The 13,089-nt window shown below is 39.5% G+C and overlaps 1 protein-coding gene and 2 long non-coding RNA genes across 7 annotated transcripts in view; 2 read left to right on the forward strand and 1 right to left on the reverse strand.

The window, feature by feature from the left end:
* The window catches only part of LOC135343073 (uncharacterized), a 49,569-nt gene that overhangs the window by 31,020 nt on the left and 5,460 nt on the right, over positions 1–13,089 (reverse strand). Inside the window, exon 3 of one of the 3 annotated variants that reach the window (XR_010397038.1) lies at positions 10,098–10,279. The exons of 1 other annotated variant lie outside the window; for it this stretch is intronic. This is a non-coding gene — a long non-coding RNA (uncharacterized LOC135343073). One more of the 3 variants, XR_010397037.1, reaches the window with a different exon arrangement.
* LOC135343064 (uncharacterized) lies at positions 10–10,140 on the forward strand. Of its 3 annotated transcripts, none has more exons than XM_064540018.1 (7): positions 10–134; positions 326–509; positions 953–1,181; positions 2,482–2,590; positions 7,934–8,025; positions 8,320–8,474; positions 8,971–10,140. In XM_064540018.1, the coding sequence occupies exons 2-7, from the start codon at positions 476–478 to the stop codon at positions 9,960–9,962; spliced, it is 1,611 nt and encodes a 536-aa protein (XP_064396088.1). In that variant the 5' UTR covers positions 10–134; positions 326–475; the 3' UTR covers positions 9,963–10,140. The 3 variants fall into 3 exon arrangements, with proteins under 3 accessions (XP_064396088.1, XP_064396087.1, XP_064396086.1); XM_064540017.1 differs by having other exon boundaries at positions 59–134; positions 216–509; XM_064540016.1 differs by lacking the exon at positions 10–134 and having other exon boundaries at positions 141–509.
* On the forward strand, positions 11,983–13,035 carry LOC135343075 (uncharacterized). Its single transcript, XR_010397044.1, has 2 exons — positions 11,983–12,635; positions 12,687–13,035. It is a non-coding gene; the product is annotated as an uncharacterized LOC135343075 (long non-coding RNA).

Genomic DNA, 13,089 nt, shown 5'->3' on the forward strand with positions numbered 1-13,089 from the left:
CTCGAGGCCTGCGGCTATAAAGTCACTACTGAGCCAATATCCCATGTGGCACTCGTGTGTCACAACTATAACTTGTTAATAACAAGTTATAGTTTCATAGTTGTGACACATGCACGAGTGAAAAAAAGAAATATGTAAGTTCATTTGTCGTATATTGCATGCTAGATCTACAATAATATTCTAAGTGATTATACAATTATGCTAGATTATTTTAGCTTTGTATAGATCCTTCAGCAGTAGTTTTAAAGGAGCTGTAGACTATTTGAGCATAGACATGACTGCTGAGGATTCTCCTGCTGATGACAGGGTGTGTCTAATACTACAGGCAGCTCAAGACCTGGAGAGTCCTAATCCTGATGCAGTTGCAGGCAACAATCTAACTGCAGGCACTAGTAGAGCAGTGAGCTCAGTGAAGAGGAAAAATGGTTGCAGCAGCCAAGAAAGAGGGGCAGAAATCGATAAGGGTGGAACCAGCATGCTGGCCACTTTTCATCATGAGGAAATCTCAGGTACATATATATTATGCTGATTATATTGCAGCAAGCAATATATAGATGTGTTGTATACCATTATGTGGTAAATCTTGATCACTAAATTAAATGAGCTTGGGATTAGGTAGTAGTATTTTGTGGTAGGGAACAAAGTGTCCAACATGGCTGCATGCATGCATGCCCAATTATATTTATCAGTCTCAGATGGGGGTCCTGTTATTGCTTAGAGAAGATGAGATGTATGCCTCAAATCCCGACTATTTTGATCCCTTAAATCAATGCAGGCATGCATGCATGTCAATAGTGGGTTTCTAAAGGTAATAGTCTATCTGTATAGCTAATGCAAATCACATCCATTGTCTCTTGCATGCGCACGCATACATGCATGCACACACGCACACACACACACACGCACGCACACGCACACACACACACACACACACACACACACACACACACAGATTCAGATTCAAACATAGAAACAGACGGAGAAAGTGAAGAGCCTGGCCTTCCCTTATCTCCTGATTCTCATTTGATCTCACACAAAAAGGGAGGGAAAATGCAAGCCAATCTCGACTCCAAAGAAAGGGGGAGAAAAGGAGGTCACGGGAAGGCAAAGGTCAGTATTGAGGAGATGATTCAAAAGCAAGAGACTGCCAGTCAGATACACAATGAGAACGAGAGGTACAGGTGAGTGGTGGAAACAGATGTTCGTGTATTAATCGCATTAAATACTATATAGATTTTAGGAGTGTGCATGTTGACTTAATTGTTGTGATCTCCTAAATGTTGTCGACGTGATACGTATGCGTGTATGTAAAAGTGCTGATGCTTTGCATGTGGGTATAACTAGTTTTGTTTTAACAGATTATCTAGTATTGCATCTAATATACGGGACATCAGTGGCGTAGCCAGAGGGGTGCAGAGGGTGCTCCAGCACCCCCCTCTGGCCTCAGACTCTGCTCCACAAGTTCCTTTTACTAACTAGCTAAGCTAGCTAGCTGATATGAGATCGAGAGTACTAAGCTCTATAATATAATATTGCACGATCAACTCAAAACTCCACCTCAAACTATCTAGCTCCACCTCCAAATATTCATTCCAGTCAGTGCACATGTGCAAAGCCACGTGGCTGAGCAGACCAAGGTCCCCCACAGAGTTGCAGACTGTTCAGCAGCTATCACCATCATCATCATGTCACTCTTTGACCAGTTCACAGAGCATGCAGCACTGCAAAACTGCAAGTGGCTTGCCACCCTATCCTGCTAATTCACAAGCAGAACCTGGTTAGCAGCTGCATGATTTAAAACTCAAAACAATGCATTTTATAGGACATCTTCAGATGAAGATGTAACCACCAGTACCCTCAAAGCAGCAGTACTCTCATTTCTTTAGCCAGATTGCGTTAGAATCAATCTCAGAGCATTTAACATCACAAATTTCTGGGGGAGTGCCCCCAGACCCCCCACTGGTAATTCGTTCATCAACTTAGGACAAGCACCCCCCTCTCTCAAATCCTGGCTACGCCCCTGGACATGGATGGTTACCCATACATGATTGCTATAGTTTTGCATGCGCATGCATGGTGGCACCACTTACATGTACCCCAGTCAAGGGGCTGAGGTTATTTCAGTTTCTAAGCATCTGTTGTGATAATTTTCTTATTGCTGGACTACCATGAAGTTTCCTTGGATACAACAGACACACTGTCTGGTATTTGGAGTGAATACACATGGACTCTTTCATGTTTTCCCTGAAAAACACATGTTTTATTAATTGGTGTATCACACTCCTGTGCCTTTTTATTGCATGCATGCATGTTCTACTCTCCAGGTGCTCAGACAATTAGACAATGGGATATTACTATGTATAACATGATTACCATTAAACCACAAATTTACCAAATACAATAGTATAGTCTGTATACATAATTATAGAGGAGAGAGTACTAACTATTATCACTAAAGAGTGTTGCACTGATTATATACAGGAGGAAGGAGCTACGTGTTGCTGTACTTAGTCTTCGGAATCAGTTAACTAGACCCACCAAGCGACCTGCCGTCAAATTGGTACTGGAAGCAGCTATTAAAGAACTGAAAGTGAGTAACAGTATAGAGCATGCATGCAGATTGAGGTTTTCTGTATATAAAATAGAATGCCGTTTTCAAGTAGGGCATGCACAGACTTAGATAGAGGGTTGAATATTGAAGTGTGACAATTTATAAAACAAATATGCTTCTGCCGTAACCTTTTCGTGTGGCTCTGTACCTGAAAGTGAAGAGGGTGTAGTCGTTAAAAATAACTGGCTGATGTTTCCCTTATGAATTATAATGGTATAATCATTCTTATAGGCGTATTTTGGTTATGCTAATGTAATTTCATGTTTTCCACTATTGAATATGCTGCCCTCCCCAAATCTCTAAAAATTATATTTTAACATTCAGGCATCTCTAATTGAGTGTTCCTTATCTGTTTTGTTTTTTTGCTTTGCTCTGTTGCCGACATTGCCCTCCTATACAATAATAGGTCTATGCATGCACATTCCTTTCTTTTCCTCATAATTTCACCCTGTATATAGGCCTCATACACACAATGGTTTTGTATGTGAGTGCTACGTTGTAGTCACATGGCAGACCAACAGGTGCTATAATTTTTTTGAGAGGTGGCCTTCATAATTGGAAAAACTGAGGAGCTAGCTATAGATAATCATGTTACCCAGTTCAAAGTTTCAACCAACACACTGGTCCTCACTTCTACTCTTGACGTGTAGTTCAGTGTTAACCTCAGTCTGCATGCATGACTGTACTTATCACCCGACTGCGGTAATGGTTAAGCTAGCCATAATGATAAAGCAGCTTCCCAGTGGAGGTATGCAGGAGCAATTAGTTGATTGGCAGCTTCCCATGGCGTGCCGAGTTAAATACCACATAGAGTATCACGTAGCCATGCTTTCTGGGCCTAGTTTTGAGGTCCAGGAACTAATTCTGTAAGTATAATATAGTGCTTACCAGTGTTACCATTATTTGCTAATTCTTTACCAGAAAACAGCCGCCACAATTCCCCCCACTTAATTATGTACACCTTGGTCAATAAAAATCATTTAATTCACAGGGTTTCCATCCTTGCCAGTTACAAACCTAAAACCAGAAACTTGTATCTGTCTGTGTTCATCATGTTCTCAAACAAGGAAGGTAATGTGGTTGAGCTGCTGATATACCCTTCCCTAAGCTAATTATCCAGACAATGTATAAGGATTCTTTGTAACTGTTCTATAAATAAAATCAGGTTGTATAGGCAAATTTCATCTTAAATATATGCATGTACGAGCCTTAAACAAACAAGAAACCAATGCCATCAAATTGATCTACTGTATGGTTGCTATCTATATACATAGAATGCTTTATATTGGTGTCTAATTGATGTAATTATACATTGACTGGTACTATAGCTTAGCTACTTATAATTGTATTTTCCGAATGCCAACAACTATATACTCTTGTCTGGCTTCCTATAGTGGATTAGCTAGACACAAGTAACTTTTGCATGGTTAGGAATTTCCTCAGCCTATTATACATAGATAAACGTTTCTCTATGGCCTAAGTCTGTTGAGGACTTTAATTGTGTTGAGTGCATGGGGCTGAAGAATGTGTATAATGGTTCAATATTTGCAGTCCCACGTCTACTATATCATCTCTATGGTTGTCTGTATAATAGATATTCTCTGTAGGACAATGCCTACAGTTGTTGACAGTCTGTGCTAATATCTTTTTGATTGATTAGTTCGATTACAGCTTGGATCTATAATGAATCTAATCTAGCAGCCGATATACATTAGCTTTTAACCACTGGGTAAACTTGTATATACCTTGATTCCAATGGTCAACAAAAAACCTTAGCTATAATCAAGTTTCAGAATACCACCTGTATAGGTGTACCGCTATCTATTGATTGTGTTCTTATATTCAGTTTGCCACCTGTAGGTGTCTGCTATTGTGTTGTTCTGCCTATACGGCTGTTGTGTTGTTCTGCCTATATTCAGCTTGCCAACTGCATGTGTACCATGCAGCTGTTGCCATTAGTGGTGCTACTATATATATATATATATATATATATATATAGGTGTTGTGCGTTAGGGAAATCTTTAATACTGCATGCATTTATAATAATTATATACTCCTTCTTGTAACCTATAATGAGCAGATTCAGAATCACACACGCACACACACACACACACACACACACACACACACACACACACACACACACACCATGCAGCCGACTACTGTCACTACTGTAACCCATCCGTGGCCGCCCACGTGCCGCCTCGGTTAATTAGCGGTAGATCATATAATATATACATGCACACTCCAATAATGCCTACAATGGTGCATGCACGCAGGAACTGTGTAGTACTATACAGGCGATTGATTGTATGGGTGATTGATCAGCCACCTTAACCCTATACTCCCTATATATGTATTATAGCTGTACATTCTCTGAATACTTTAAAAGTGTAGCAACTACAGCCTCTATATGCCTCTATTATAGTTCATCACTGCATGGTCACTGCATGCATGTGATGCTACGTAGTATAGTTCACATTAAAGTACAGGATGTTTTTGTGTATAACTACGGATAGAACATTGAAAGAATAACAGAATCCTTTACATGTGAGATCAATTTCTAGCGATACTGTTCTGAGAAGTTGGACATTCCCTCATCGTGTTGGTTTTTTTCAAGTTTAATTGTTGTTCTGGTATGTATGGTTCTGTATACTCTTGTAAAACCTAGTAGTAAATACTAAATAAATGAAATCAGGTGGTATAGGCAAATTTCATCTTATATATATACATGTACAAGCCTTAAACAAACAAGAAACAAATGCCATCAAATTGATCTACTGTACGGTTGCTATCTATATACATAGAATGCTTTATATTGGTGTCTAATTGATGTAATTATGCATTGACTGGTACTATAGCTTAGCTACTTATAATTGTATTTCCGAATGCCACGACTATATACTCTTGTCTGGCTTCCTATAGTGGATTAGCTAGACACAAGTAAATTACTTTTGGTTAGGAAATTTCCTTAGCCTATTATACATAGATAAACGTTTCTCTATGGCCTAAGTCTGTTGAGTGCATGGGGGCTGAAGAATGTGTATAATGGTTCAATATTTTGCAGTCCCACGTCTACTATATCATCTCTATGGTTGTCTGTATAATAGATATTCTCTGTAGGACAATGCCTACAGTTGTTGACAGTCTGTGCTAATAGCTTTTTGATTGATTAGTTCGATTACAGCTTGGATCTATAATGAATCTAATCTAGCAGCCGCTACATTAGCTTTTAACCACTGGGTAAACTCGTATATACCTTGATTCCAATGGTCAATAAAAAAACCTCAGCTATAATCAAGTTCAATCGTATTTTATTCAGCATACCACCTTTATAGGTGTACCGCTATGTGTTCCTATATTTAGTTTGCCACCTGTAGGTGTCTGCTATTGTGTTGTTCTGCCTATACGGCTGTTGTGTTGTTCTGCCTATATTCAGCTTGCCAACTGCATGTGTCCCATGCAGCTGTTGCCATTAGTGGTGCTACTATATATATAATTATAGGTGTTGTGCGTTAGGGAAATCTTTAATACTTATATACTCCTGCTTGTAACCTATAATGAGCAGATTCAGAATCACACACACACACACACACACCAGCCGACTACTGTGACTACTGTAACCCACCCACCCGTGGCCGCCCACACGCCGCCTCGGTTAATAGCGGTAGATACATATAATATATACATGCATGCACACTCTAATAATGCCTACAATGGTGCATGCACGCAGGAACTGTGTAGTACTATACAGGCGATTGATTGTATGGGTGATTGATCAGCCACCTTAACCCTATACTCCCTATAATATGTATTTTAGCTGTACATTCTCTGAATACTTTAAAAGTGTAGTAACTACAGCCTCTATATGCCTTTATTATAGTTCGTCACTGCATGCATGTGATGCTACGTAGTATAGTTCACATTAAAGTACAGGATGTTTTTGTGTATAACTACGGATAGAACATTGAAAGAATAACAGAATTCTTTACATGTGAGATCAATTTCTAGCGGTACTGTTCTGAGAAGTTGGACATTCCCTCATCGTGTTCAACTTTAATTGTTGTTCTGGTATGTATGGTTCTGTATACTCTTGTACAACTTAATAGTATAGATACATAATTATATATATACATGCACACTCCAATAATGCCTGAAATGGTGCATGCAGGAACTGCGGTAGCATGCTGCGCATGTGCAATAGTATAATAATGACTCCTAATAATTCAATGATTGTTTACTGAACTGAAGTGTTATTTGAAAGTATAAGGACTGCATGATGTGTCTTTAGGTGGTATCAGGAGTTTAGTGGTATATGTATGTAACAAACTTGAAGTTAATTAAGTCACATGTAGCTGAGGGAAATTTCAGTCATGTCGGATCCATGTATGACTTTAAAACTCGGACTCCAGGCACCAAATCTTGATTATGCGATGCTACGTATAGTATAATTAATTAAATAGTACAAACATCAAAATGTTTTTGCTAAAACAATTAGTGTGCATAATGATTACTTGTTCCTTTCACAACGCGGATAGGTTAATATAGCGAAGACCGCCTAGGTTACACCGCTTGCATAGCATAACATACGTACTCAGGTAGGTTAAGGATTGGGACCAGCAATTATTGCTGAATCAGCTAAAACGCAGCCAAGCCCACGATTTTTAATATGTTTTGTGTGTAAAAAATTAGTTTAGCTACTTATCTTTTTTAGTTCTAATTCCGGAGGTCTAAACCTTCCTTTTCAGCTCTAAATTTTTAGTGTAGTAGGTAGTTCAAAGGTTTGTGCAGACTCTTCAATCGGGAGGGAGCTATTCATTCAGCCAAAGGTGAGATTTTGTAAAAAACCTAGTTTTCTAGCTGTTAATTTTAAATGTAAAAGCTAATAACTTACTTTGCATAGAGTACCATGCTTTCTCCCGATTGAATAGTCTGCACAAACCTTTGAACTACCTACTACACTAAAAATTTAGAGCTGAAAGGAAGGTTTAGACCTCCGGAATTAGAACTAAAAAAGATAAGTAGCTAAACAAATTTTTTACACACAAAACGTATTAAAAATCGTGGGCGTGGCTGCGTTTTAGCTGATTCAGCAATAATTGCTGGTCCCAGTCCTTAACCTACCTGAGTAGTTGCATAGCATTTCATTGTCAGCTTAATGCAAACAGATGGATGATGTGTTTGGGTTTTGTAGACAATGGTTGTCTCCCATATTTACCACATCCATGCATTCATGCTATCTCTGAGTTCATCTCATCTCAATTCATCCATCTCCCTAGTACACTATAACCTAGCAACACACATGTACTCTCACGCTTTCAGGACCTTAAAAGGAAAGAGAAGGAAGGCATGCGTACGCTTGAGTCTCTGAAGGACAAGGAGAAAAGGCTAACCATAGAACTAGAGAACAAAATGTGAGTCTAAAACATTAAAATATGATTCCTTACGTATATTTACATTTATTAGCAACACAATTCGTAGACCATACATGCATTGGGGAAACTCCTTGCAAATAATGATACCATAATATATTAGAGCGCAAAATTGTCTAAGGCACCGTTAGCTAACATTTCGTGGAGAATTGCTAACCCACGAAATTAAGCCCCTCGAAAATGTCGCGCTATATGGTAGAACTATATATATACAACACAAAACAAAGTTTGGTAAACATATAATAATTATGTCATCATGATTATGTCATCATTCAGGAAGGAATACAAAAGTCGTCCGAACTGCCCCAGCTCTTCTGGGACAGTTCTTACCTCAGTCCCTCAAGTTCCTCTTCCTGGATCCTTCTTTCCCCCTCCCATCTCTGGTTCGTGGTTTCCAGCTGTGCCAGGCAATAACATACCAAGGCCTATAGGTGAGTTCTGTATAATTATACTACTATAAGTCTGGCTTCGTCCCAAAAGCTTAGATTCTAAACTTCTCATACAAAAGGGTTGACAAATGAGCTGCATGCATGCAAACAATATAGTGTTACATCTGGAGATGGGTCATGGCTTCTTGGGAGCTAGCTGTAATGCACTGAACCAGAAAACCCCTACATATGTTCACCATGCATGGAGCATGTGTGCTTTAGGGTGGATGACTGATCGTTATCAAATGCATACGTTGTTAATTGCCACTATAATTGAATTTTGAGTAGTGGAAGGGTGGCTAACCACTGTAACCATGGGTACACACCCTGCATGAATCATGCATAAATTATTATATTATAGTGATTCCCGTAAATGCATAAAAAATGTGTGCAAAGTATGATCATTATTGCGAGGTATGATCATTATAATTATTGGTGTTCATATATCACCTCGATCAGAAACGTCATATTATTGTACTTTTATCTTATCTTCGTACAGAAATACCGGCAGTCTCACATATAAACTCTCCACCAGTTATATTCTCCCCATGGCCCAGCCATTGCCGCTTTGGAGTACCCACTTACTTTCCCCCTCCGATTTCGCAATCTCCTTTTCCTTTCGGAAACTCAAGATTTACTCCCTTGATGTTCCAGTACCCCCTTCGACCAACCTCACTCTCCATGCCCCTTACACCTTCCCATCCCACATTCACTGTACACAATAGCTTCCCTATGATGCAAGGAATGGTCCCTCAACAACTACCACAAGCTGACGAATCGCATCGAATGGTCACAATTGTATCTCCAAGAACACAGGCCTATCCTCAGTCACCTGCTTACGCTAGAGAATATTCACAATCAGAGGTTCCTCTAGAGAGAGAAAGAACATGTTTTACGGAGAGCGATTTGTTTGAAGCCGAAGACAGCAGAGAGTCTTACTCACACAACAATACCAGTTCAAAAAACGGAGGAGAATCAGCTGATACAGAATGCAGATCTTCCAGTGTACTTCATTACACTACTTCAGCTGATTCAACGAGGAAGCCTGCAACACTGACAGATCGCAATACAATTCTTTGTCAGGAGCAAGAGAGCTTTCCCCATGACTCGCTTCTAACTTTCAATGTTGTTCATCCACCTCCATCACTACATCGGCCAATCACAATGTCCACGTATACCAACCACAACAAAGCTCAACGTGTGCAAAAAACGATGCCACCTTTGTTACGGATTGACAGCGACAGTGAACTAGGAATAATACAAAAATCCATGCAAGGTGAAAAGTCGAAAATAGAATTGAGAGCACATACCAAAGTCTCAAAGTTTTCTCAGATTCACAATTCCGAGCTCGTCACAGTACAGTACTGCAAAAATCCTCACTACAATAGGATATCTTCTTTGAAAAAGATCATGCGAAAGAGAAGGAAAACTAGCACTAGTGACTCTGAGACCAGTGATGAAGAAAGTGAACTATTGACCGCTTATAATTAATTAGAGACCTCATTTCATTTTCAAAGTCGTTCTAAGACTGTCTGTCACCCACCCCAGCTGAAGAAGGCACTATACTTAATCACTACCTACATAGTTATTGCAGGTTCACATCTGTTCAGAATTCAATCACTGCTGTAACTTTTCCCAATGATTAATAAAATATATTATATATTCTGTGGTTAAATTAATGATGATAAAATATGCATGATTGTAATAAATAATTGTAGCAAAAAACAGCCATAATTATTGCATGAATTAGTTTCCAGTAATTGCAGTTTGTTTTTTCATCGAGGCCGACAGGGGGAGGGGTCAATAACCTGGATGTAGTAAAAAATATAATACAGTAGTGACACGTTTTTATACGACCAACATGCACTGGGCCATGGCTATATATACATGCACAATTATCATGGTACTGGGAAGGTTTCGGTAATTCTAATGTGGGCATATCAATCAGTTTGGCCATAATTATTATTATATACCCTACAGAGGAAAAACATCCTTAATGTGTGTGAGTGCAGTATAATCCTATGTATGTAGATATTGTGCATGTGCACAGAATGCTGCATGAACAAGTCATAATTACCCCGTGCGTGCGCACTAAGTGATTAGTGTGTGTGTGTTGGTTTGTGAATGTGTGTGGATATAAATATGAGCTGTTTGAGTGAACTAGATACTTTCATGAACTGCTTTAACTGAGACAGTGGTTAAAAAAAATAGTAGAAACTTGTAGGCAATCTTCGAAGGCGACAAAATACACTGTTTTTTCTAATCGATGCTTTCTAGATTCACGGTCATTCAATCCTAATGTTAAGGTCATTACGGTGAAAAGTTATAACCTGTTTGCTGCTGTGCTCAACGCACGGGGCGAATGCTCTATGAGCATCTTGTTAAGACCCTTATAAGGATCTTAACAAGATGCTTATACATGTATATAAGAGCATTCAATGAAGAGCACATGCAGGTTTATCTGATTACAGGAGTCATAACAAACCACCCACAAGAAGCATGTACATGTACTAACTACACCTATATGTATTGTAGCAAATACATGTATAGCCTCGTTCCCAGGCCGAGTTGTCTCCAAAATTACGCTATAAATTGCCAGTTAGCGACCTATAATTATAGCTGGGAACAAAAACTGGCGACCTATAGCGTTATTTTGGAGACAACTCGGCCTGGGAACGAGGCTATAAATATACATGTTGCAAAGGGAAGAATAGCAACTCCAGACCAAAAATTTCGAGGTAGCCAACCCTCCATGTGTGATAAAGATACGTTGAAGTGGACAACACTTCTGTTGGGACTTTTAAGAGAAGAACTTCAAAGAGTGTTATCAATTAAGGCTTGCATAAGTCCATATTTTAGACTCACCTTTAGATTAAGATAAGAGTTATTCTATTGAATGTGTGTGTTTGGTGTGCATACGCAAGCGTGTGTATATGGTAATGCTAAACTCATGATATACCGCATAAGTATATGTGCACACATGATTAGGAGCTAGTCAAAACAATAAAACAATGGAGGAAAGCACGGCAACCTTAACTAGAGCACTGCATGAAGCCTTGACCAGAAGTGTCATTATTTTCCTCAAAAATAGGAGGAGCGGTATAAAATCAACAGTATACATTGCTATACAAAGCCAATTGCAGTTTACTGATGTGAAACTCGCTGTGATAAGGCATTGTGGTAGGCCATAAAATGCCTCGAATCAAACCTGTATGTGGCTAGCCTATAAAAGCTAGCAGTAACGTGCAAGTTCAAGCTTCTTAGCCTTTGCTCGCTTCTATTCAACAAGAAATTACTTGGCTATATATTGATGCTGCAAACACAACCCTTCGGCATCCAGGTGAGAAGACTCAAGACAGACACCTCAGCGGACTACTATCATCGGCGGCCGTCTACGCGACTCGGTTAATAAAATGTGCACTGTATGGGTACGCAACTGGCACTCAGAGCTAAGAACTATACTGAGTGGGCCAGCAATGATTATAGGGCAAAAGATCTATTTAGCAATCTTTACAACAGGTTAATTGGTACTGCATATACACATGGGGACCTGGTGGTTGCCTAGCCTCGATCCCAGGCCGAGTTTTCGCTTTTATAACGGTTAGGCGAACAACTGGGCCTGGTACTAGTTGTCTGCGCATGCGTCAGTCGTTCGTCAGATTCTGACGAATGGATATTCTCGTTCACTTTCGTGACATTTATATTCGTGTACTATCGTGTACTAGAAGTCAGTTCCCGTTTTATCATTATTGGAATCGATTGGAATGGCTCTTAGCTGAAGCTTCTCTCTTCTCTGAGCTTATTCTGAAGACTGAACAACAAGGGAAGAGGTATAAAGCTTTGTCAAGCTTGTTAAGGTCAGATATTTTTGTGTGGGCCCTATGGCCGGCTATGCTATCAAGTCTTGTTCATGTTTGGCAAGAATGTAGGTAGACTATAGTTTCATCATTAATATGGTGGATCAAGTGAAGAGTGTGAGCTAGAGAACTTGGTGCTGCCATCATCAGCTCGTCGACAATGACACTATAACCGAGAAATTTAATATGTATAGATCTACACGTATTTAAAATGTCTACTTCTCTGTACAGGAGCAATGGCTAATATCCAACTATCCCAACAGTGCTCCTCTTGGCTATACTAACGGACGAGACTGGACAGTTTGAGGTAAGGGTTTAACCGTCTTTGGTTTCTTTTAATATTGTCCTATACTCACAGACACAGGACTGGAGTATGACCTGCTCATTTGAGCGTTGCTGGGTAGCTCAGAGACATCAAGAGAATCTACGTTTTCTCAAGCAATGAGTTACGAGTTGGGGCCTAGAATCAGAGAAGTCCAGCAGCCTGCTAAATCTTTTTGAAACGTAATTTGAAGGCATTCAATCATCCTGAAGTTGCCCTGGGTCACTGTAATTGTGCTGCAGCACAACTGGCAACTCCCCAGGCCTTTGTGAAGCAGCTCCCTATGTGCATCTTTTGTGTACTCACTCTGTGCATTTTCTGTGTACAAATTTCTATTATTGATTTATTAAATATTTTTGCCGACCACAAATATACAATGAAAATTTGACGCATGCGCAGACAACTAGTACCAGGCCCAGTTGTTCGCCTAACCGTTATA

Source organism: Halichondria panicea, chromosome 10 (genome assembly GCF_963675165.1).
Source record: "Halichondria panicea chromosome 10, odHalPani1.1, whole genome shotgun sequence".
In the NCBI taxonomy this organism is placed as follows: domain Eukaryota; kingdom Metazoa; phylum Porifera; class Demospongiae; order Suberitida; family Halichondriidae; genus Halichondria; species Halichondria panicea.